The sequence below is a fragment of the Pseudophryne corroboree genome, chromosome 11, assembly GCF_028390025.1.
Source record: "Pseudophryne corroboree isolate aPseCor3 chromosome 11, aPseCor3.hap2, whole genome shotgun sequence".
NCBI classification, from domain to species: domain Eukaryota; kingdom Metazoa; phylum Chordata; class Amphibia; order Anura; family Myobatrachidae; genus Pseudophryne; species Pseudophryne corroboree.
Genome location: NC_086454.1, coordinates 81,722,405 through 81,747,475, shown reverse-complemented (window position 1 = coordinate 81,747,475; position 25,071 = coordinate 81,722,405). Strand labels below are relative to the sequence as shown.

General features: G+C 48.0%; 1 protein-coding gene and 1 long non-coding RNA gene across 3 annotated transcripts in view; one reads left to right on the top strand and one right to left on the bottom strand.

Moving 5' to 3' along the window:
* Positions 1-194, bottom strand: part of EIF3M (eukaryotic translation initiation factor 3 subunit M) — a 72,353-nt gene extending 72,159 nt beyond the window's left edge. For both annotated transcript variants that reach the window (XM_063944469.1, XM_063944470.1), the window contains exon 1: positions 86-194. In XM_063944469.1, the coding sequence (XP_063800539.1) occupies positions 86-127 (42 nt within the window). In that variant the 5' untranslated portion in view covers positions 128-194. The remainder of the gene's footprint in view (positions 1-85) is intronic.
* A 121-nt stretch (positions 195-315) lies between these two features.
* LOC134969953 (uncharacterized) overlaps positions 316-25,071 on the top strand; it is an 85,542-nt gene continuing 60,786 nt past the window's right edge. Inside the window, exon 1 of the long non-coding RNA XR_010189585.1 lies at positions 316-375. This is a non-coding gene — a long non-coding RNA (uncharacterized LOC134969953). The remainder of the gene's footprint in view (positions 376-25,071) is intronic.

The following is a 25,071-nucleotide window of genomic DNA, read 5'->3' as shown; positions in this document are numbered from 1 at the left end:
CAGCATCCGGATAAGCACAAGTTGTAGCGCACACAGTGCCCCGGCCGGCTTCCAGCGGCACCGAGAGAGGCTGAGGCCACCTCACCTGATCCTCCTCGGACACATCGATGAAAGCCGGGACGCTCATGGCTGCACCGCCTGCTGTTATCACGCCGCAGCAGCACCGGAAAAGGGAGCTAGAGCCGGCGAGCACTTCCGGGTTACTGCTAAGGGGCGACGTGACGTCGGTACGCAAACCAGCGCGCTGGCGTACGAGGCGCATGCGCGAAAAGCGGCAGTGTAAGTGTCGCCAGCAACTGGCCTCACGCGCCATTTTGTTGGTTTGCACTGGGGGGATTACACACCTGCAGTTCCACTCACACCCGGCAATTACTGGTTGGTGAAACCTTTATCGTTTCATTATTTTATTTTTTTGCATAAAATCTTTATCTGTAGCGGATACAAGATTAGGAATCTGTAATAATATTAGCTGCTACATGAGGAAACCTACCTACCATAGGGATGAAACATGAAAGGGATCACATACCTCCCATCATGACCCTCTCCTAGAGGGACAGAATGCTCTGCTCCTGGACTTTTCTCTTAATGTATGATTGCCGGCACCTTTGTTGAACATCTTAATAGATAAGAAAGGTGTTTCAGTACAGGTGATGGCAATCATAAATTAAGGAGGAAGTCCAGGAGCAGAGCATTCTGTCCCTCCTGGAGGGTCATCTTGGGAGCTATGGGATCGATAACTAGTTAGTCTCTGCACTGCAGGGCATTTGGTGAGAGTGCCTTAGGGTCTACAATATGGCATGTTTTTAAAAATGATAGCGGTGGTCCACATCGATACACCTATAACAGAGATCCTGAACTGGTAAGATTATTTCTTCCACCAACATGAAAGGGCCGATTTATCACAATCTGCTTATTTAAGGCAGGTGTGATGAGAATTCATCAGGTAAATTTACACAAGCTTCAATAAGAGCCCACCCGGTGAAGAACTGGGAGCAAAGTGATACCCTACGCAGCTACGCTGTCACTCCGTGTCCTGGAATTGGACCCAGCTAGCCGAATACATATGTGCAGCTGACGAGATGCACATACGTCAACAGGACGCCAACTATAGAGATTCCTCCCTGTAAATTTCCGGTGGAGTAGCCTGTAGTTAACTATGGCCTAATGCAATCTTCAGATGGTGCTGACAGCCTGGGCCAATCTGTCGGTAAATCCAGCAGATTACATTCCCATATAAACATTCGGTGGCTGCGGAAATGGAGCGGTCGCTGCAGGTATGAGAGACGTATGCTGTCAATCTCTTGTATCCTCCTGGGAATGCTTATTTCTCAGATTTTCCCTGAAAACAGCTGTTATAATGAATATAACAAAACAGAACAACAGCTCTTGTAAAAAAAAATCAATGTTGATCACTGATTGGGTGTGACCTAAGCAAGCACAGGTTATGTGACCACAAGTGAGACAGAACACAATCTATTAAAAGTCTCAATATAATAAATACCATTAAGTACCACTATTAGTAACAATTATAAAATCACATAAACATAAATAATGTGCAGAAAATAAAGCAGCCTATGCCCTCATCCTTAGAACATACTCTAGAGGTGCATTTTGGGTGTGACCTAAGCAAGCACAGGTTATGTGACCACAAGTGAGACAGAACACAATCTATTAAAAGTCTCAATATAATAAATACCATTAAGTACCACTATTAGTAACAATTATAAAATCACATAAACATAAATAATGTGCAGAAAATAAAGCAGCCTATGCCCTCATCCTTAGAACATACTCTAGAGGTGCATACACACGGTGAGATTTTACCTCCGATACTATATAGTCCATATCGGAAATAAATATAGTGCATATTGCAACATGTGTATGCACCTTTGTGATGCCGATGCGAGGTCCTGCGGGATTGGCATCGCAATGAAATATAGTGGGTGCAGGCAAGGCCAATACTGTCTATATCGGAGGCTCATGCCTCTGGCATCAGTATAGTCAGTATCGGCCGCCGCACGGGTTGCACCATGTGTATGCACCTTAAGAAAGGTTCAGTCTAAACCAGGGCTGGCCAAACCAGTCCTCGAGATCTACCAACAGTACACATTTTCCAGACCACCTAGCTAGTGCACAGGTGTAGTCATTACTAATTAATGTACTGCATTCATTCCTAACTGACAATTCTACAGATCTCCAGGAGGCCTGGAAAACATGAACTGTTGGTAGATCTCGAGGACCGGTTTGGCCAGCCCTGGTCTAAACAAACAATCACTTTGTCCAAAATATGCAAAGTATATATATTTGCAAGTCTGAGAGTCTGGCTATTGTTAGACTGACCATGGTGGCTTGTGTCTCTCCAAATTCACTTTTGATGTTTTCCTTCTTCAAATTCTGTAATCTCACATGCCACTTCTGGACCAGTAGTCATCCTTCGGTGTAGAGCGCTTGGATTTTCTGTCATTCTGATTCCCACCTGCTCCACCGTCACTCTTGATCAGATAATTGTTCTACTCATGAGCTTGGGGGGGGGGGTTATTCAGAGACGAACGTAGATGGCTGCATACGCAGCCAGATCTGCATTTATCTCTGCACATGCTGGCGCCCAGTATGTGTAAGGCCGCCTCCCGATGCATCCACAATCTAATTGTGAATGCATTTGATCTAAGGTTGACCCCTGGCTGTGCTGTCAGGCGGTCAGTGGCTATTTTGTTTTATCGGAGCAGCTGCGTGTGACATCACGCAGCCCCCCTGATAAAGGTCCTGCCCCCCTTATCACCGCGTTGCCGCCTCAAAAACGCCTGATACTATCAATCACATTGCAGTGACACCTATCGGGGATGTGACCGCAATGTGTGTGTCCGCGCAGTTGCTGGGTCTGAATGAACCTCTCGGTCTGTTGGTATCTTTCTAGTACAGTGCTCAGTGAAACCGCCAGTTTTACATTTTTCAGTAACATCAGGATGCAGCTCAGCGTGGCTGTCCATGTGTTTCAAGTGGACAGGAATCCAGCTAGTGTAGTGTGCGTGCGTTACAGTATTAATAATAGATTAGAGAACACTTCAATGTCAATAAAACAAGATTCATTTTCTTATGATTCTTATCTGTTAGTCGTCTCATAGTTTGAATATCAGATGGATCTTAAATATCTTAATATGTGTGTATCTTAGTCTATATTAGCGCCATACTGGCCACCATTTTTGTTCCAAGTGCAGTCTGTCGTCCCCCAATGTCCAAAGGGCCCTACAGACTGGGTGACCCGCCGCCAAGCTGCCCGACCGCCGATACAGCAGACGGGCGACCCGGCGGCGGGGGGGGGGGGGGGGGGGGGGTGACGGGGGGAGTGAAGTTTCTTCACTCCCCCCGTCACCCGGCACCATAGCAATGCCTGCTAATATGGACGATCTCGTCCATATTGGCCTGCATGCATAAGCGACGGGGCCCCAACGATGAACGAGTGTGGGGCCGGGCATCTTTAATCGTTGGTGCCTACACACTGCACGATATGAACGAGTTCTCGTTCATTAATGAATGAGAACGTTCATATCGTGCAGTATCATCTGCCAGTGTGTAGGGCCCTTTAATCTCTTAGTATACACTAATGCCCGATACACACGGGTTGACTTGTCCTGTGTGCTAAGCGATCTAGGTTAGCGCAGATCAGTCAACACACATCGCTATACACCGCTATACACACAGTGTGCTGAGCGATTTGTGCTAACCAGTGTTCTTTATGCACATGCTAGGTGATCTGATTAGATCTTGCTTGCATATGCAAAAGATCTGAGCGGGCGATGGCGACTCGCAGGACCGCGCATCGCCATCGCTATGGGGTGTACACAAGGAGCGATCCGTGCTTAATTTCTAAGCGATCTAGACAGATAGCTTAGAAAATAGGCATAAATTGCCTCGTATGTATGGGATATATTGAAGCTCTGTGCCAAACTAGATGCTTTTATCAACAAGTGCATAATACTGTCACTTTTTAAATCTAGACCTCCCCACCATTCCTGGTTGCCTTCTGTCTGGAGACAGGTGAGAGGGGTCCACGTTTTATACAAAACATATGATAAACAAATACACAAATTACTTTTTTCAGCAGGTATTTTGCTAAATTACAGGAATCAAAACTCATTCTGAAAGTGTGACTTTCATAGTGTTCGCTAATATATATATATATATATATATATATATATATATATATACAGGTTGAGTATCCCTTATCCAAAATGCTTGGGACCAGAAGTATTTCGGATATCGGATTTTTCCGTATTTTGGAATAATTGCATACCATAATGAGATATCATGGCGATGGGACCTAAGTCTAAGCACAGAATGTATTTATGTTTCATATACACCTTATACACACAGCCTGAAGGTCATTTTAGCCAATATTTTTAATAACTTTGTGCATTAAACAAAGTGTGTCTACATTCACACAATTCATTTATGTTTCATATACACCTTATACACACAGCCTGAAGGTCATTTAATACAATATATTTAATAACTTTGTGTATTAAACAAAGTTTGTGTACATTGAGCCATCAGAAAACAAAGGTTTCACTATCTCACTCTCAGTCAAAAAAAGTCCGTATTTCGGAATATTTGGATATGGGATACTCAACCTGTATGTATATATATATATATATATATATATATATATGATAATATTGTGCTGTGTAGCCATTTAAACAGGGAAGCCCGATCCCTCTCCTATGAAGTAATTCACAAATCAGTGTTTTCTGGTTGGAATTTTTGTGAGTCTTGTGCCAGTAAAGTAACAGCTGTGATGATTACTTCTTAAACGAGGCATTTTGAGACTGGTACTGCTACCCTGTTAGAGGTGTGTTTATACAAACCATGAATCATACAGTCACTCACAATTCTTTGCAAAGAAATCTAGCTGGTGTGGAAAACGCAGAGATTTACAGACTGACCAAAAGCAAAATAAAAAAAAATATATTGTTTTTTTTTATGTTTATTAAATGCCTGTAATCCTAGAATTTGCAGCATATTCTATTAAACTGTATTATCTTGTCATAAACAACAGTTGGCTCACCCCCCCCCCCCCCCCCCGACCATACTGTATCCTACATTTCCAATCTCATGTTTCTCTCTCATCACTCCCTTCTGCCCTTTATGGTCGTCTGCCACCTCTCCACCCCACTGTTTACTACCTGTAACTCCCATCTCCCACACTCACCCCAGTCTATGGAACGCTCTCGCTCTCTTCATCAACCTTCCCCCAACATCTGTTGCATCAAATTCTTCCTCAAAGGGGGTCATTCCGAGTTGTTCGCTCGCAAGCTGATTTTAGCAGCATTGATCACGCTAAGCCGCCGCCTACTGGGAGTGAATCTTAGCTTCTTAAAATTGCGAACGAAAGATTCGCAATATTGCGAAAAGACATCTCTGTGCAGTTTCTGAGTAACTCGAGACTTACTCGGCATCTGCGATCAGTTCAGTGCTTGTCGTTCCTGGTTTGACGTCACAAACACACCCAGCGTTCGCCCAGACACTCCTCCGTTTCTCCAGCCACTCCCGCGTTTTTCCCAGAAACGGTAGCGTTTTTTCACACACACCCATAAAACGGCCTGTTTCCGCCCAGAAACACCCACTTCCTGTCAATCACATTACGAACACCAGAACGAGGAAAAAACCGTGAGTAAAATTCCTAACTGCATAGCAAATTTACTTGGCGCAGTCGCAGTGCGGACATTGCGCATGCGCACTAAGCGGAAAATCGCTGCGATGCGAAGAAATTTACAGAGCGAACAACTCGGAATGACCCCCAAAACTCACTCATTCACTAAGCATTCTGGACAACTGCATTATAAGTACCCACCTTCCTTTGTGTTTTCCTAGTTCCACCACTTCTTCACTCTTCTTTAGAAAGTAAGCTCCAATGTGCAGGGCCATACCTCCTCTTGTCTCATCCCACCAAAATGCGAGCTCTTCTACAGTGACAGGAGCCGGGTGCTGCAGTGTGACTTTATCATTGTCATGAATCGTGGTCTTAGCCGTCCATAGAGGAATAAACATTCATTCATTTCTGAATCCAGACCTTTTTTCAGACTTTCTCCATGATCACCCATTCACCTGGTCAGCCGGACCAATGAGCTGAGATCACTCCCTTTATTAACCAGCCTCAGGGATCAGCCCATTGTCTGAACACTGTGTTCCTTCCAAGGATCGTTCTAGGCTCCAGTGTGTCCTGCCACCGTTACCTGCATTCCAACCAGCTGCTATTATTCCATCTATCAGCGTTGGTGGATAGTAACTCAGTGGTAACGTGTGGATCACTGAATGCCAGCAGCTGCGGCTCCCACGCTGCTGGCATTCAGTGATCCACACGTTACCACTGAGTTACTATCCACCAACGCTGCGGCTTCCACGCTGCATACAGACTTGTTTCCAGTCACCCCACCGTCAGCACGGCCTATGTACCTGTGGTTCATTCCATCTGCTGCTGTACTCACCGCACACCATCTTCGTGGACCCCGTTCTACAACCGGGCTGACTACTTCCTTGGACTGTGCTTTCAAGCATTGCCCTGTGGTTCACTCAGGCTATACGGCATATCTCTTGTAGGTACTTATTGGTTTCACAGTACTATGTGTGTTGTCTTGGGCTGGCAGAATAGGGTACAGGTTGCATGACTAGAGTATAGGGTTGAGTTGTGGTCTGTGCAATCGGGGACCCAGCACTGTCTAACCCGGTCTCCTCCTCTGTCCCGAGTTCCTCATTTGGATTCTGGGGCCAAGACTTGCGTCAGAGCAGTACCAGGAATATGGCTTCCTCAAGCTCTGCCCTGGTTACATAAACTCCGAGGAACAAATTCAGACTGGATCACTGCAGCGGCAGCGATCGTAGTCTGAAGCCCTTTGCTGTGTGTGCGCACCCCTGGAGCTCAGTGAGATGCTAAAAGCATCTCAGGGCTGCGATGGCCTCTACCTGATTGACAGGTAGAGGCGGTCGCGGGGTGGGAGGAGGTGTGCCAACGCCGTTAGAATGGGTTCCGGTTTGCCAGTACTATGCTGCTTTGAGTTCCAGAGGTCTTGCTACTGGAGTGTGTCTCTGGCCTGGTTGGTTTTAATTGATCGCCAGGTGAGAGGCTGCCCAATGGCTCGTGGTTCCCTTGTTGCATTTCAGTATCCTTGCATATCACCAGTCCGTGGTTCCTGTGTGTCACTAGTGTGCTTAATCTCTTATAAAACTTATGAGTACAAGTAACCTCAAGCCTTCCTGTTTCCTGTACGTCTCATCTCATACCCAGGGCCCTGAGCCGGATCTAAAGAATTCCAGAACTGTGACAATCATGCAGCAACCAGCTCCTGTCACTGAGAAGGAACTGGCATTGCAGGCACAAGTCTCTGCGGCTGCCCAGTATCTCGAGGGATGCTGGGCATGCCCCAGAGTGATGCAACCGGGATGATGGGGGGGTTCGCTTCATGCTAGGCCATGCCCCATTTGCAATGACACCGGGGATATGGGGGACGAGACTTTGGAAAAGGGGGCTGTCAGGTGCGTGGAGACGTAATCACGGCATTGCGTCCCCACCCCCCGCTATACAATGCTCACATTACCAGCATAGCAAAGTGGGGGGGGGGGGGGGCTAAAATGACTCGATTCAGCTTGAATTGTATCATTGCATATCTCACTTTTGCTTTGGTAGAGAGGGGGGCGGGGGGAAGGGGGAGGGGGGCTCAAGGGGTGTAAGCTGTCTGCGGGAGACTTGCACATTTTTTCAGGAGGCCGGGAGTGAATTCCACTGTCCAAAGCCTCTAAAAATAAAAAGTGGCGATGCCTATATCAAGAAATCAGCTTCTATCAGTTTTCAGGATGCAATATAGAAATGATAGATAGAGTCTGGTTGCTATGGGTAACTCCTAATACTTTATTAATAAATATATATATATATATATATATATATATATATATATATATATATGCCAAAGCCCTCACTTACTCTCTCACTCACTCATTACTAATTCTCTTACTTCCCGATATGTTAGGAATATGAAATGTAACATAGGTATTCTTCAGGTGGGAAATAGATAAACTACATAATTAGAACATTAATAAACCTCCCCTAAGGGGTTGAAAAGGGGGTTGACATAATGACGTCATTACCGATGCGTGGCTTGCGTTGCGTGAAGAATAACGGCCAAACAAACAATCGAATAAAAATTTGGATTGTACCTCCAGTGAGTAGAAAGTAATAAACTACAAAAATGTTCCTGTCACTTGTTACTGTGGGGGACGTGTACTAAGCAGTGATAAATGTGGAGAAGTGAGCCAGTGGAGAAGTTGCCCATGACAACCAATCAGCATTGACGTAACATTTATAATTTGCATACTATAAAAGTATACAGAGCAGCTGATTGGCTGCCATGGGCAACTTCTCCACTGGCTCACTTATCCACTTTTAGCACTGCTTAGTACATGTCTACCTGTATCTGCTATGGGTGCTCCTCGGGTAATGCCAAGAACCATGGATTAATATTTACTTACATTAAGATGTCTCAAATTTACATCTCTGTAGATTAACCACATTTTTAACACTCATTTGTATTTACAACTGTAAAAATCAGAAACTCCCGTACGAACAACGGGTAGAACACAGTGGCGTAACTACTGCCCCCGCAGTCCTCGCGGTGGCTTGGGGGCGATGGGCTGCGGGGGCGCCACTGACTTTGCACAGATTGACATGTGGACGAGCGTCCGCATGTCAATCTGCGGTCTCCTCTCCCTCCTTCCCTCCGCTGCTGCCTCCTGTGTTGGAGGGACACGGAGCGCACATCACGCGCCCCCCTGTGTCCCTCCTGGCTCTCCCCCGGCCGGTCTAATAAGGAAGTGCCGTTCGTGAGCTCTGATTGGCTCACGAACCGGCACTTCCTTTATTAGACCAGCCGGGGGAGAGCCAGGAGGGACACTGGAGAGGCGCGCTATGCGCTCCGTGTCCCTCCAACACAAGGGAGGGGGGGAAGCAGGCACTGGGGGGGCATATGCCTGGCACTGGGGGCATATACCTGGCACTGGGGGGGCATATACCTGGCACTGGGGGGGCATATACCTGGCACTGGGGGCATATACCTGGCACTGGGTGGGCATATACCTGGCACTGGGGGGGGGGAATATCTGGCACTGGGGACATATACCTGGCACTGGGGGGAATATCTGGCACTGGGGGGGAAGCAGGCACTGTGGGGGAATATCTGGCACTGGGGGCATATACCTGGCACTGGGGGGGAATATCTGGCACTGGGGGGGAAGCAGGCACTGTGGGGGAATATCTGGCACTGGGGGGGGGGGCATATACCTGGCACTGGGGGCATATACCTGGCACTGTGGGGGAAGATCTGGCACTGGGGGCATATACCTGGCACTGGGGGGGGGGGATATTTTGCACTGGGGGGCATATACCTGGCACTGGGGGCATATACCTGGCACTGTGGGGGAAGATCTGGCACTGGGGGCATATACCTGGCACTGTGGGGGAAGATCTGGCACTGGGGGCATATACCTGGCACTGTGGGGGAAGATCTGGCACTGGGGGCATATACCTGGCACTGTGGGGGAAGATCTGGCACTGGGGGCATATACCTGGCACTGTGGGGGAAGATCTGGCACTGGGGGCATATACCTGTTACTGTGGGGGAATATCTGGCACTGGGGGCATATACCTGGCACTGTGGGGGAATATTTGGCACTGGGGGGAGCAGGCACTGAGGGGGCATATGTGGCACTGTGGGGGAATATCTGGCACTGGGGGCATATACCTGGCACTGTGGGGGAATATCTGGCACTGGGTGCATATACCTGGCACTGTGGGGGAATATCTGGCACTGGGGGCATATGTGGCACTGGGAGCACGGCCCTAGCAACAAGCACTACCCCCTAGCAACGAGCATGACACCCAGTGCATGAAACCCCTGGCAACGAGCATGACACCCTGAGCATGAAAACCCCTGGCACCGTGCATGGAACCAAGAGCATGAGACCCCTGGCAACGAGCAGGTAATTTAAAAGTAATTGGAAGCCTTACTGTAGAACTTAATGTGTAATGGGCATTACGGTGTGTGGTATACTATATCACGGGCATTGTGTGGTATGTGGTATAATGTCTCAGGGTCACTGCAGTGTTTGGCATAATGTATCACGGACATTGCGGTGTGTGTCATAATGTGTCAGGCATTACGGTGTGTTGTATACTATATCACGGGCATTGTGGTATGTGGTATAATGTCTCAGGATCATTGTGGTGTGTGTCATACTGTGTCACAGACATTGTATGTGCTATAATGTATCAGGGGCATTGCAGTGTGTAGCATAATGTATAACGGGCATTGCGATTCCTGTCATAATGTGTCACAGGCATTACGGTGTGTGGCATAATGTGTCGGGGGCATTACGGTATGTGCATATTGTGTCATGTGCATTATTGTGTGTGGAATAATGTCTAAGGGCCATTGCAGTATGTGGCATAATGTATACTGGGCATTACTATAAGGAGGAAAAATGACAAATAATGTAAGGGGCATGAATCAGGATTATTTTTCTTTCCTGTGGTGGCCAACGTCTGGGCGTGCAGGTTGCAAAACTGGGGTATAAGGTAGTCTTTTCCTGCAATACCACACCCCTTTACGCGAAGCCACGCCCATTTCAACGAAGCCACACCCCCTTTTTGGTGGCGCGCCTGCGGCGCGCGCATATTTGTCCCTTTACTAGTGCCAATTATGGGGGGTATGGGGGGGGGGCAAAGGATTTTTTGGCTTGGGGGAGAAAAATTTCTAGTTACGCCACTGGTAGAACAGCTAGTCAATGTAATAGATTTAATAATATGCAAAATTCCATTAGATCATTAACTTTCAAAAGAGTTTTGTTGACACAACGGGCTGATGATTAGGATCCCGAAAACTGGGCGTTCGTTGGGGGGAGTGGTCGCAACAGCAGGAAGGAGCTGCAGCGGTTGGATGTAGGGCCTAATTCAGACCTGATCGCTGTGCTGCAAATTACACTGTCCTGCGATCAGATAGTCGCCGCCCAGGGCAAGTGAAAATTCGCCCCGTGCAAGTGTGTGATTGCATGTGTACGCTGCGTGAAAATTCCCCTCAGTCAGCGGACAGCTGCAAATCCGTTCGCATCACACTCACCATCTAATGTTTTTCCCATTCTCTGTGGTGTGTGCAGCTTGTGCGTAGCTCAATACTTACTCCTAGAGTGTGAAGAAATCGGGCTGATCGGGGTCAGAGCTGACTCACCCACCCGCCCTGAATACACTTGGGAACGCCTGCGGTTTTCCTGACACTCCCAGAAAATGTCCAGTTACCACCCACAACGTCCTCTTTCTGTCAATCACCTTGCGAATGACCGTGCAATCGAAATTTTCGCATCATCCTGTCGCTGTTTGGCGACGAGCCTGCGCATTTTTGTGAATGCTGATGAAGCGTGACTGAAGAACTCTGAAGAATACTGCTAAATAATGAATGCTGAAGAACTCTGAAGAATGCTGTCGAAGATTGAATGCTAAAGAGTCGTGGGTGAAAGCACTGCGGATAACCGGGAAGCCCGTCTACGAGGTACCCATGGACGCCACCCGACGGGCAGACAACTGTGGACCGCGGAGCAGGGGGCTCACCGGCTGTGGTTCTGTAGATGACAGCTGGAACTGGGAGAGCAGAGCAAGAGACTGCAAAGGCACAAAGAAATAGCCACAGGAAATTCCTGAGGGAGCTCAGAGCTGGAGCTTTTGCACTGGGCAGTAACTTAAAGCACTGGCAGCTTTATAGCCAGAACTGCCCCCTTTTGTAAGAGGAAGCTGCCAGGGATTGGCTGGACGTTCCACAGAGTCCCAGTCATTGGCCGCAGTGATTTGGACTCCCAACATGGTGGCCCCCAGCACTGAGGATGTACAAGGGTGCGCCTATTCAGCCCCCACCACGTCCCCACAGCACCACCAGCAGCAGCCGTACGGGCAGTTCCCAGACCCCGACACCGGAGGTATGCCGTCGGCTCCTGACATTTATTCTAACATTAACCAATAATGCTTTAGTCTCTGGAAAGAACCACAAGTCTCAGCAGTCTCCACTGCTGCAGCTCAACTCTCTGTGTGCAGCTTTAGCTTGGTTCTGGGTTTCACATGCATCTGGTACTGTAAGTCTGGGTTTCTGCCATACACACCGACCATCCTTAGATGTCTCACACATGCTGCCTGGTACCGTCCTAACTCTCCAGCACCACTTCTCTAGTGGTGTCTCTCCGTTCTCACACACTCTTCACCAACTGCATTGGGCTCACTGCCCTGTGTGACGACACTTCTGACAACTGTGAAAGTGATGCCTCACAAAATGCTGATGGTTTTGAATGTGAGGGTGAAGCCAGTGTAGAGATGGACTGCAGCAGACATCGGAGATGCAGTCTGCGGTTTACCAATCATCAGAATGCAAAGCATTCCACAGCTTAGCCGAGGCGACATTAGCCCATACTAGTCTATGGGCTAGTCTTTTGCAGTGTTCACTGTCAGCTCCCGGTGGCTGCACATGCGCATTAGGCTGGCCTGAAGAAATAGTATAAGCTTTTTGCTGTTACAGGCTCTTATCGGCACCCATGTCCTAGCAAAAGAAGATTGCTAAATTGAAGCATAAATATTATTTCTCATACGTCCTAGAGGAAGCTGGGGTCCACTTCAGTACCATGGGGTATAGACTGTTCCGCAGGAGCCATGGGCACTCTAAGAGTTTTCAAAGGGTGTTAACTGCCTCCTCCCTCTATGCCCCTCCTCCAGACCTCAGTTTTAGAAATGTGCCCAGGCAGACTGGATGCACTCCAGAGGAGCTCTACTGAGTTTCTCTGAAAAGACTTATGTTAGGTTTTTTATTTTCAGGGAGGACTGCTTCGTGGGACTGAGGGGGCAGAAGTAGGAACCAACTTCCTAAATAGTTTCATGGCTCTGCTTCTGGCTGACAGGACACCATTAGTTCTTGAAGGATACTGAACGCTAGCTGTGCCTAGATGCTCACTCCCACAGCACGCCGTCACCCCCCTTGCAGAGCCAGAAGTCAGAAGGTAGGTGAGTGTTAGAAGAGAGATCTTCAATCAAGGTGACGACTAAAGGTACCGCGTGGCTGGTGGGAGCGCAGCACGCCATAATGCCCACACAACACAGGCACTGCAGGGCGCTGGGGGGGGGGCGTCCTGGGCAGCATGAAACCTTATAAAACTGGTAGAAAAGGGGCATAAGATGCCGAGGCACAGCCCTACCCCCGCCAGTATAAATATAGTTATCAGAATCTCTGAGGAGAAACGCGCCATTGCGGGGGCGGAGCTTCCTCCTCAGTCAGCCAGCACACTGCTCAGCGCCATTTTCTCTCTCTCTCCTCAGGCTGCAGAGACAACGCTGGTCCTCCTCCACTACTGAATACACATGTATTAGGGTGCAAAACATTGGGGGGGGGGGGCACAGTGAAATTGGTGCTTTATATTGTGTATTTACGTTATAAAAAAGCGCTGCGTGTCAGTGGGCATTTTATGTTTCACAGGCATTGTGTTACTGGCGCTGGGTTTGTGAACTGGCTGCTGCTATCTGTGTCCTTCTGACAGATTTTACTGTGGGTCTGTCCCCTATAAGTCCCGGAGTGTCTGTGCGGTGTTTGTGCACGTGTGTGACATGTCTGAGGCAGGGAGTTCTTCCCCTGAGGGAGCCATTTTAGGGACACGGAGTTGTAATGTGGTGGCGCTGCTGGCACACCACGAGCCTGAATGGGTGAAAGAAATATGTGATAGTGTGAATCATATCATTAGGAGATTAGATAAATCTGAGTCTCATGCAGAAAGCTGGAGAAAATCAGTGGAAGATATGATTTTTCAGGGTTTTGCTTTCTCATCCGCAGGCGACCCCTCTGGCTCACATAAGAGACCGTTTGCAAACATTGTACTTACTGATACCGACACGGACTCTGATTCCTGTGTCGACGATAGTGATTCCAGGGGGAAAGATCCTAAAATGGCAAAAAGCATACAATATATGATTGTTGCTGTAAAGGAGGTCTTAGAAGTTACGGAAGCCCCTACTGTACCTCAGGAGAAGGCTTATTTCTATAAGGAAAAGAAATGTAAGGTAAGGTAAGGTAAGGTAACTTTCCCTCCTTCCCATGAGCTAAATACTCTTTTTGAGGAAGTTTGGGTGAATCGTGAAAATAAATTTTATATTCCCAAAAGGATTCAGATTGCTTATCCTTTTCCATTAGAGGATAGGAAAAGATGGAGTCACCCCCGGTGTTAGACAGTGCACTGTCAAGGTTAACAAAAAAGGTGATTCTCCCTGCACCTGGGACGGCTTCACTAAAGGAGCCGGCAGACCGCAAAATGGAGACTACGTTAAAATCTATTTATGTGGCCAATGGTACGCTGCTCAGATCCACCATTGCTTGTGCGTGGGTGAGTCGTGCTATCGAAAAATGGTCAGATAACTTGTCATCGGAAATTGACACGATTGATAGAGACGAGATACTCCTAACGTTAGGTAATATCAAAGACGCTGCCGCATACATGCTGGTAGCTATGAAGGACTCTTGTGTTCAAAAGCCGCTACCATGGCAGTATCGGCTCGGAGGGCGTTGTGGATTCGCCAGTGGAATGCTGATGCAGATTCCAAAAGAAATATGGAGGCTCTCCCGTATAAAGGTGAGGCCTTGTTTGGAGATGGGCTGGATGCGTTAGTCTCGGCGGCTACCGCAGGTGAGTCGACATTCTTGCCTTATGCTCCTGCACCGGCGAAAAAAACACATCACTCTCACATGCAGTTCTTTCGGCCCAACAAATACAAAAAGGCCAAAGGTTCCCCCTTCTTTGCAGGTAGGGGAAGGGGAAAAGGAAAGAAATCCACAGCGTCTCCAGGATCCCAGGAGCAGAAGTCAACCCCTGCTTCTGCCAAATCTGCAGCATGACGCTGGGGCTCCCTTGCGGGAGTCCGCTCGCGTGGGAGCATGTCTGAAACTTTTCAGTCAAATCTGGATTCAATCTGGCCTGGACCCATGGGTCTTACAAATAGTGTCCCATGGGTACAAACTGCAGTTTCAAGACGTCCCCCCATGCCGATTTCTCATACGTCCTAGAGGATGCTGGGGACTCCAAAAGGACCATGGGGTATAGACGGGATCCGCAGGAGACATGGGCACACTATAAGACTTTGAATGGGTGTGAACTGGCTCCTCCCTCTATCCCCCTCCTCCAGACCTCAGTTAGATGCTGTGCCAGGAGAGACTGGACACACACTAGGGGAGCTGTCCTGAGTTTCTCTGAAAAGACTTTATGTTAGGTTTATTATTTTCAGGAAGACCTGCTGGCTACAGGCTCCCTGCATCGTGGGAGTGAGGGGAGAGAAGCAGACCTACTTCTTCTGAGTTCAAGGGCTCTGCTTCTTAGGCTACTGGACACCATTAGCTCCAGAGGGTTCGATCACTTGGTGCGCCTAGCTGCTTGTTCCCGGAGCCACGCCGTCAACCCCCTCACAGAGCCAGAAGAAAGAAGCCAGGTGAGTAAAGGAAGAACAGAAGACTTCAGTGACGGCAGAAGACTTCAGAGTCTGAGGTACCGCGCAGCGGTTGCGCTGCGCGCCACTGCTCCCACACACACAAGCAGCACTACAAGGGTGCAGCGCGCAGGGGAGGCGCCCTGGGCAGCAATATACCTCATGTTATGGACTGGCAAAGTGGTATACAGTGCTTAGGCACTGTATACAGACCCCCGCCAGTATAATAATGTAATAACTAGCGGGACTGAAGCGCGCCGATATGGGGGCATGGCTAAGCACTCACCACTCTATCCAGCGCCATTTTCTCCTCAGAGATGCTGGCAGCGCTCCCTGTGTAAAACGGGGGGGGGGGGGGGGGGGGCACAGTTGTTTAGTGCAAAAATAAAGCACCATGTGTATATATATATATATATATATATATATATACATATAATGTGCGGGTGGTAGATGAGTTGGTAAACGTTTTTTGTGTTTTCCCTGTCATATACTGGGATCTACCCATTATAGTCAGTGTATGTCGGTGGGTGTTTAGTACACGTGTGTCGGCATGTGTGAGTACTCTGCCACAAATGGCCATGAGAATCCCTCTGTCGGCACCGCCGACTCCTGATGGTACTTGGTTCATGAGATTAAGTGTCAGCATGTCAGCAGTTGTATGCTTTGCCAAAGAAAGCACTATATGGGAGACACAGACGTATGTGGTTGACCCTGTCGGCACCTACTAATAAATATGACTGGGTATAAATTAACATGATGATGTGATGCATTTCAAAAAAGCTATACCTGTATGTGTATGTATGTATGTATGTATATATATATATATATATATATATATATATATATATATATATATAGTACGGTTGCATTGATCTGTAGCTCGAGCACAGACGTAGTAATATTTGTGGGGGCGTAATATTAAAAATATGTATATATTTCCCTCAGACCCCTCGGGGTCGCATACATGTTATTTTGCCCAGTTACTACTCCCGGCTGTCGACACGAATACTATATCTTATGTCGACCATAATGTTTCCTGATTAGATCCACAACATCAGCATTCAGTACATGTTCATACACATTAAGAACGCATTAAGGTCACTAGGGACCCTGCTGTTCCTGACAAAAAAAATAAAATAAAAAAAAATATATATATATATATATATATATATATATATATATGTGATATGTATATATAGATATATGTGTGTATATGTGTATTTAAATGGGTATATTTATACAAAATTTTTTATAATGAATGCTGAAGTAAACTTTTCCTTCTCATGTGCTGGTTGCTCTGTTGAATAACTCTAGGACACCCGTGACAAGATGGTTTCAAATCATTACGAGAAGTCCGAGTGTTTATTCTTTTCCCGCCATGGATAGAATAAAGTGAGAGTCAACCCCTGTTCTGCACGAGGCCCTGTCACAAAGGATCGTTTACAGGAAGCTAAGTGATTTTTTTAATTATATGCTTTGATTATACTTGCATTGCATGCGCAGGGGGGAGTGCTTGTATTAAGAAATGGTCGGTTACTTTGTCATCCGATATAATTACCCTGAGGAGAGATGTGATACTCCTTAAGTTTGGTCATGTCTAGAACATTGCAATATACTGCCGTGCGCTGCAAGGGATGGGACTCTTAGGTGCGCGGGCCACTTCCATGGCGGTCTCGGCTAGGAGGGCGTTGTGGATTCACAAATGCTGACTCTGAAAAGAAGTGGAGTCTCTTCCCCATGAAGGTGAAGCCTGGTTTGGTGATGGCCTTGTTAATATGCTCTTGGCAGGTGCCACGGGTAAGTCTACCTTCTTGCCGTATGTTTCCTCACAACGGTTGGTGACTCATTGTTGTAGGATGCAGTCATTTCGACCAAATAGATAAGGATTCCCCTTTTTTTGCAGGTAAGGGAAGGTAAAAAAGGTAAGAGGTCAGCTGCCTTTTCAGGTTCACAGGAGCAGAAATCATCCATTCTTTCTGCCACGTCCACCGTGGGACGTTGGGTCTATCTTGCGGGGGCCCACACAGGTGGGACCTCGTCTAAAACTCTTCAGTCAGTCCTGGAAAGGACATGGACCAGTGAGTTAAGGATTGAGTCCCTAGGGGGACATACGGGAGTTCCAGACGTCCCCCTCGCTGATTTTTTCAAATCAACCTTACCGAGCCTCCTCATGATAGGGAGGTAGTATGTGACGCAATACAAGAGTTGTGTCAGGGTCAGGTCATTGTCCTGCTGTTCCGATCATAAAAAAAGAAAAAAAAGAAGAAGCTGTTGTTCAAGTTTTTCGTGCTCCCGAGGCCGGACGGCTCGGCCAGACAAAGCTCAATTTTCCTACTTAAACTCCATGAGGGAATTTTTCATGGCAGGGTTCTCCACTCTAAAAGTGGAGTAAGGAGGTCTAATTACGGTTTCTTCCGCATTAGGCTTGCCTGAGGTTTGCGATTCAGGATTGTTGTTAACATTTCGCCAGGGTGATGGCGGTATGATGGGTTTCATTCGATAGTAAGGAGTCATATTCATTCTGTACTGGATTGCTCTCCGAATTACGGAGAGATCAAGAAGCTACATGGTGCAAAACGTTGTTTTCTCCTTGACAGTTCTTTAACAACAGGACTTGCCAGTATCCTTGTTGGTCCCGACGACGCAGAGATCGGCTTGGGCAATATTTTTAGAGGCAGTACTGAGAAGAGTTTATTTGCTTCCAAAAAAAAAAGAAAGGGGGATGCTCTGAGGATTCAGAGTCTGGCAGACCTGTAACGGTGTCAATCAGTCGATACATTCAGTCACTGAAAAAGTTGGTTGTGACCAACGAGTCCATTCAGTGGACAGGTTGCAGGCCTGAGTGTTTAGCGGGACCTGTTGGACAAGTGGTCCGGTTCTCACCTGGGATAATCATGGTTTCTCTGACGTCCTAAGTGGATGCTGGGACTCCGTAAGGACCATGGGGAATAGCGGCTCCGCAGGAGACTGGGCACAACTAAAGAAAGCTTTAGGACTACCTGGTGTGCACTGGCTCCTCCCACTATGACCCTCCTCCAGACCTCAATTAGATTCTTGTGCCCGGCTGAGCTGGATGCACACTAGGGGCTCTCCTGAGCTCCTAGAAAGAAAGTATATTTTAGGTTTTTTATTTTACAGTGAGATCTGCTGGCAACAGACTCACTGCAGCGACGGACTAAGGGGAGAAGAAGCGAACCTACCTAACTGGTGGTAGCTTGGGCTTCTTAGGCTACTGGACACCATTAGCTCCAGAGGGATCGACCGCATGGAACCGGCCATTGATGTTCGGTCCCGGAGCCGCGCCGCCGGCCCCCTTACAGAGCCAGAAGCAAGAAGAGTCCGGAAAATCGGCGGCAGAAGACATCAGTCTTCACCAAGGTAGCGCACAGCACTGCAGCTGTGCGCCATTGCTCCTCATACACACTTCAGACTCCGGTCACTGAGGGTGCAGGGCGCTGGGGGGGGGGCGCCCTGAGCAGCAATAAAAACACCTTGGCTGGCAAATATATCACAATATATAGCCCCAGAGGCTATATATGTGATAAATACCCCTGCCAGAATTCATTAAAAAGCGGGAGAAAAGTCAGCGAAAAAGGGGCGGAGCTATCTCCCTCAGCACACTGGCGCCATTTTCTCTTCACAGTGCAGCTGGAAGACAGCTCCCCAGGCTCTCCCCTGTAGTTTTCAGGCTCCAAGGGTTAAAAAGAGAGAGGGGGGGGGGGGCACTAAATTTAGGCGCAATATTGTTTATACAAGCAGCTATTGGGGGAAAAATCACTCAGTTATAGTGTTAATCCCTGCATTATATAGCGCTCTGGTGTGTGCTGGCATACTCTCTCTCTGTCTCCCCAAAGGACTTTGTGGGGTCCTGTCCTCAGTCAGAGCATTCCCTGTGTGTGTGCTGTGTGTCGGTACGGCTGTGTCGACACGTGGGATGAGGAAGGTTACGTGGAGGTGGAGCAAAGGCCGATAAATGGGATGTCGCCCCCTGTGGGGCCGACACCAGAGTGGATGGATAGGTGGAAGGTATTTACCGACAATGTCAACTCCATACATAGAAGGCTGGATGACGTAAAACAGCTGTGGGACAGCCGTCTTCTCAGCCCGCGCCTGCCCAGGCGTCTCAAAGGCCATCAGGGGCTCAAAAGAGCGCCCGTTACCTCAGATGGCAGACACAGATGTCGACACGGAGTCTGACTCCAGTGTCGACGAGGTTGAGACATATACACAATCCACTAGGAACATCCGTTACATGATCTCGGCAATGAAAAATGTGTTACGCATTTCTGACATGAACCCAAGTACCACATAAAAGGGGTTTTATTTTTGGGGAGAAAAAGCAGCCAGTGTTTTGTTCCCCCATCAGATGAATGAATGAAGTGTGTAAAGTAGCGTGGGTTCCCCCGATAAGAAACTGGTAATTTCTAAAAAGTTACTGATGGCGTACCCTTTCCCGCCAGAGGATAGGTCACGTTGGGAGATATCCCTTAGGGTGGATAAGGCGCTCACACGTTGTCAAAAAAGGTGGCACTGCCGTCTTAGGATACGGCCACCTTGAAGGAGCCTGCTGATAAAAAGCAGGAGGCTATCCTGAAGTCTGTATATACACACTCAGGCAGTGGCGTAAGTTCGCCCCAGTCGCCCGGAGGCATGATAAGTGTTGGTGCCCCCCCTCCTACACACACGCCCTTCATATGTAGCTATCCGGCACTCATGTTGAACAGTAGTAGCGTGCTCAGGTGCCTTTCCCAATAGTAATATATATACACATACAAAGTGGACGGCACTCCAAGTCAGTCATCACAATAAAATAGACACCAGCATACCATTATAGCAAATCTACAGTACTCCCTCACCCACTAGCGTGTCACAATGTAGATGCTTTGGCGCAGTGGTGTGCCGATATACAGTATATATATAAACAACACACAAACGCCACTTTCAAGAACAATACAGCAGGGGATTAAGTCCGACTGCCCTGGCGCAGTTAATAACAATCCCCATAATTATAGGGATTGATGAGAAGGGCTCCATGTGTAGGCTACACAACAGCTCTTCTTCCTATTTTAACACCATAAGTACCTGTGTAGCAGCCTATAAAGTGGGTGACCCCCGCATCAGCAGTGTGTGGATGGGCTCCGCAGCAGAATGACGGAAGACGCAGAAATAACTCTGATATCCCGCTCAGTATAGGGGGGCACAACGTCCAGTGACTGCTCTCTACACTCTCACATACAGCAGGCAGGGTGGCGGACGTGGAGAATTAAGCAGATGTTCATCACAAGGCTTTCTCTCCTAGCATTAGTCCTGATCACAGTTCAGGGACAAATCATAGGGAAGTGTGGAGGTGGCAGGTCACACTGGAGAAGGAGGAGGTGGATAGCAGCTCCCAGGACTCTAGTCTGCACTCCTTCTCCCCGGCCAGAGGCGAGAACCAGACAGCTGTACTATTGCGAGACCTGTCACATAGAATTTGATGGCAGATAAGAAATACTTGGCCAATGTAGTCTGCCCCTGTACACTCATGTACTAGGGTTAATATTTGTTGGGAGCCAAATAACCTACCTATCCAGAGTACCTGGTGGTAACCACGCCAGCAATGGGAGACTATACAAACTCTACACAGTCAGGGCCATGGCGGGAACAGAACCCATGACCTCAGTGCTGTGATGCATAATGATAACCATTACACCGTCCACACAAAAGGGAGTATGCAAGTCACTGTATTCCATGGACACTAACATACTGCGCACTGATACAGTAAATGATAATACTATATATATATATATATATTCATCTTGTGGTTCAGTACTCACTATTGTATATGCAGTTGCCTGGGTGCCCTTGCTGATAATGATGTATATAAGTGTGGCGTCCTTTCCTTAGATGCTCCCAACACCAGGTGAGAGATACTGCATGGCACTCCAGGACTTATTTAAATCAATAAACTTTTACCGCAATATATCAACGATTCTGGGTTATATATTGCAGTAAAATGTAATTGATTCAAAGACGTCCTGGAGTGCCATGCAGTATCTCTTACCTGGTGTTGGGAGCATCTAGGGATGTCACACTTTGCCTATATCTATATCTATCTATCATCTATCTCTATCTATCTATTTATCTATATATTTTATTTTTTTATAGGACTGTGAGCCTGACACTCCTTTGAGGGTACAATGAATTCTTGCTGTGGTGCCCTCCTTAGGTCAAAGCAACGGTCTCATATAGATGTAGAATTCAGTGGCACTCCACAGACTTCTATACAGTTAATACTCCATACTTTATTTAATTCATGGATTAATTATTTATTATTAATATATTCAAGTCTGTGGAGTGCCACTGAATTCCACATCTCTCTCTCTCTCTCTATACATTTACTTATTCTGGTGCCCCCACAAGAAGTTTTAATATATTGCTGGGAGGTGCTGCACTTAGGATCCCTTCAGTAATGACACACACAGCAGCACCTTTATATAATCAATATTTCAATCTGGTACTATAGATTGTCATCAGGTATGGTATCCTGGTGACAATCTATAGTACCAGATTGAAATATTGATTATATAATGGTGCTGCTGTGTGTGTCATTATTGAAGGGATCCGAAGTGCAGCACCTCCCAGCAATGTATACAATAAGACCCCCCCCCCCCCACCCCGCGCGCGCGCCCCCCAATCACCGGCTTTCGGCACGCACGATTATGTGACCATCACAAGGAAGGGTAAGTGAGGCTGCCCTGGACCTCCACTTACCCGCAGAGCCGGAGCACACAGCGGCTGGCCGGTGGGATTTTCCCTCAGAACGCTGAGGGTGCTCATGCTGCTACGAGCTCCTCCTCTTCCGGTGACAGGTTCCAGGCTGCGAGTAGCTCCTCCAGTCCTCCTGATCTGCGGGCTCCCCCTGACACTGACACGAAAGCTCCTCTTCAGGAGTCAGGCAGCGGGAGACAGTGTGGAGGAGATGCGCCCCCTTGAGGCCAGGAGCCCGGCGGCAGCCGACTCCACTGCCTCCCAGAGTTCCGCCCCTGCACTCAGGTTATATACTGAGACCTGCAATTGCCTCAGCATAAATAGTGCTGCTGCAGCGTGGTCTGATACCCAGTCAGATAATATTAATACTCTAAGACATAATAGTTTGCTAACATAGAGCATATAAAAGACGTTGTCTTAGATATAAAGGATGCACAGAGGGATATTTGCCGGCTGGCATCCAGAATTAATGCAATGTCCATTCTGCCAGGAAGGTATTAGAAACCCGGCAGTGGACAGGTGATGCTGCCTATAAAAGGCACATGGTGATTCTGCCTTATAAGGGTGAGGAATTGTTTGGGGATGGTCTCTGGGACCTCGTATCCACAGCAACAGCTGGGAAGAAAAATTTTTACCTCAGGTTTCCTCACAGCCTAAGAAAGCACTGTATTTTCAGGTACAGTCCTTTCGGCTTCAGAAAAGCAAGCGGGTCAAAGGCGCTTCCTTTTCTGCACAGAGACAAGGGAAGAAGGAAAAAGCTGTACCAGCAGCCAGTTCCCAGGATCAAAAATCTTCCCCCGCTTCCACTGAGTATACCGCATGACGTTGGGGCTCCACAGGTGGAGACAGGTGCGGTAGGGGCGCGTCTCGGGAACTTCAGGGACCAGTGGGCTTGCCCACAAGTGGATCCCTAGGTTCTGCAAATAGTATCACAGGGATACAGGCTGGAGTTCGAGGCGACTCCCCCTCGCCGTTACCTCAAATCAGCCTTGCCTGCTGCCCTCGAGGGGAGGTAGTACTGGCGGCAATTCACAAGCTGTACTTCCAGCAGGTGAAATCAAGGTACCCCTCCTTCAACAAGGCCGGGGTTACTATTCCAAAATGTTGTGGTACCGAAACCAGACGGTTCGGTGAGACCCATTCTAAAATTGAAAGCCTTGAACACTTATATACGAAGGTTCAAGTTCAAAATGGAATCGCTCAGGGCAATTATTGCAAGCCTGGAGAATTTCATGGTATCACTGGACATCAAGGATGCTTACCTGCATGTCCCTATTTACCCTCTTCACCAGGAGTACCTCAAAATTGTGGTACAGGATTGTCATTACCAATTCCAGACGTTGCCGTTGGTCTGTCCCCGGCACCGAGGTATTTACCAAGGTAATGGACGAAATAATTATCCCATACTTGGACGATCTCCTTATAAAGGCGAGGTCCAGGGAGCAGTTGTTCGGCGGAGTAGCACTATCTCGGGAAGTGCTACAACAGCACGGCTGGATTCTGAATATTCCAAAGTCGCAGCTGGTTCCTACGACGCGTCTACTGTTCCTGGGTATGGTTCTGGACACAGAACAGGATATAAAGGGTTTCTCCCGGAGGAGAAGTCCAAGGAGTTGTCGTCTCTAGACAGAGACCTCCTAATACGTATATAGGTGTCGGTGCATCAGTGCACGCGAGCCCTGGGAAGGATGGTAGCTTCTTACGAAGAAATTCCATTCGCCAGGTCCCATGCAAGGATTTTCCAGTGGGATCTGTTGGACAAGTGGTCCGGGTCGCATCTTCAGATGCATCGGCGGATAACCCTGTATCCAAGGGCCAGGGTGTCGCGGTTGTGGTGGCTGCAGAGTGCTCATCTTCTAGGGGGCCGCAGATTCGGCATACAGGACTGGGTCCTGGTGACCACGGATGCCAGCCTTCGAGGCTGGGGGGCAGTCACACAGGGAAGAAACTTCCAAGGCTATGGAAAAGTCAGGAGACTTCCCTACACATAAATATTCTGGAACTAAGGGCCATTTACAATGCCTTAAGTCAGGCTAGACCCCTGCTTCAACACCGGCCGGTGCTGATCCAGTCAGACAACATCACGGCGGTCGCTCATGTAAACCGACAGGGCGGCACAAGAAGCAAGATGGCGATGGCAGAAGCCACAAGGATTCTCCGATGGGCGGAAAATCATGTGTTAGCACTGTCAGCAGTGTTCATTCCCGGAGTGGACAACTGAGAAGCAGACTTTCTCAGAAGACACGACCTCCACCCGGGAGAGTGGGGACTTCATCCAGAAGTTTTCCAAATGATTGTACACCGTTGGGAAAGGCCACAGGTGGACATGATGTCGTCCCGCCTCAACAAAAAGCTACAAAGATATTGCGCCAGGTCAAGGGACCCTCAGGCGATAGCTGTGGACGCTCTGGTAACACCGTGGGTGTACCAGTCGGTGTATGTGTTCCCTTCTCTGCCTCTCTTACCCAGGGTAATGAGAATAATAAGAAGGAGAGGAGTAAGAACTATACTCATTGTTCCGGGTTGGCCAAGAAGAGCTTGGTAACCAGAACTCCAAGAAATGATCTCAGAGGACCCATGGCCTCTGCCGCTCAGACAGGACCTGCTGCAGCAGGGGGCCTGTCTGTTCCAAGATGTACCGCGGCTGCGTTTGACGGCATTGCGGTTGAACGCCGGATCCTGAAGGAAAAGGGCATTCCGGAGGAAGTTATCCCTACGCTATTTAAAGCTAGGAAAGAAGTGAACGCAAACCATTATCACCGCATATGGTGGAAATATGTTGCGTG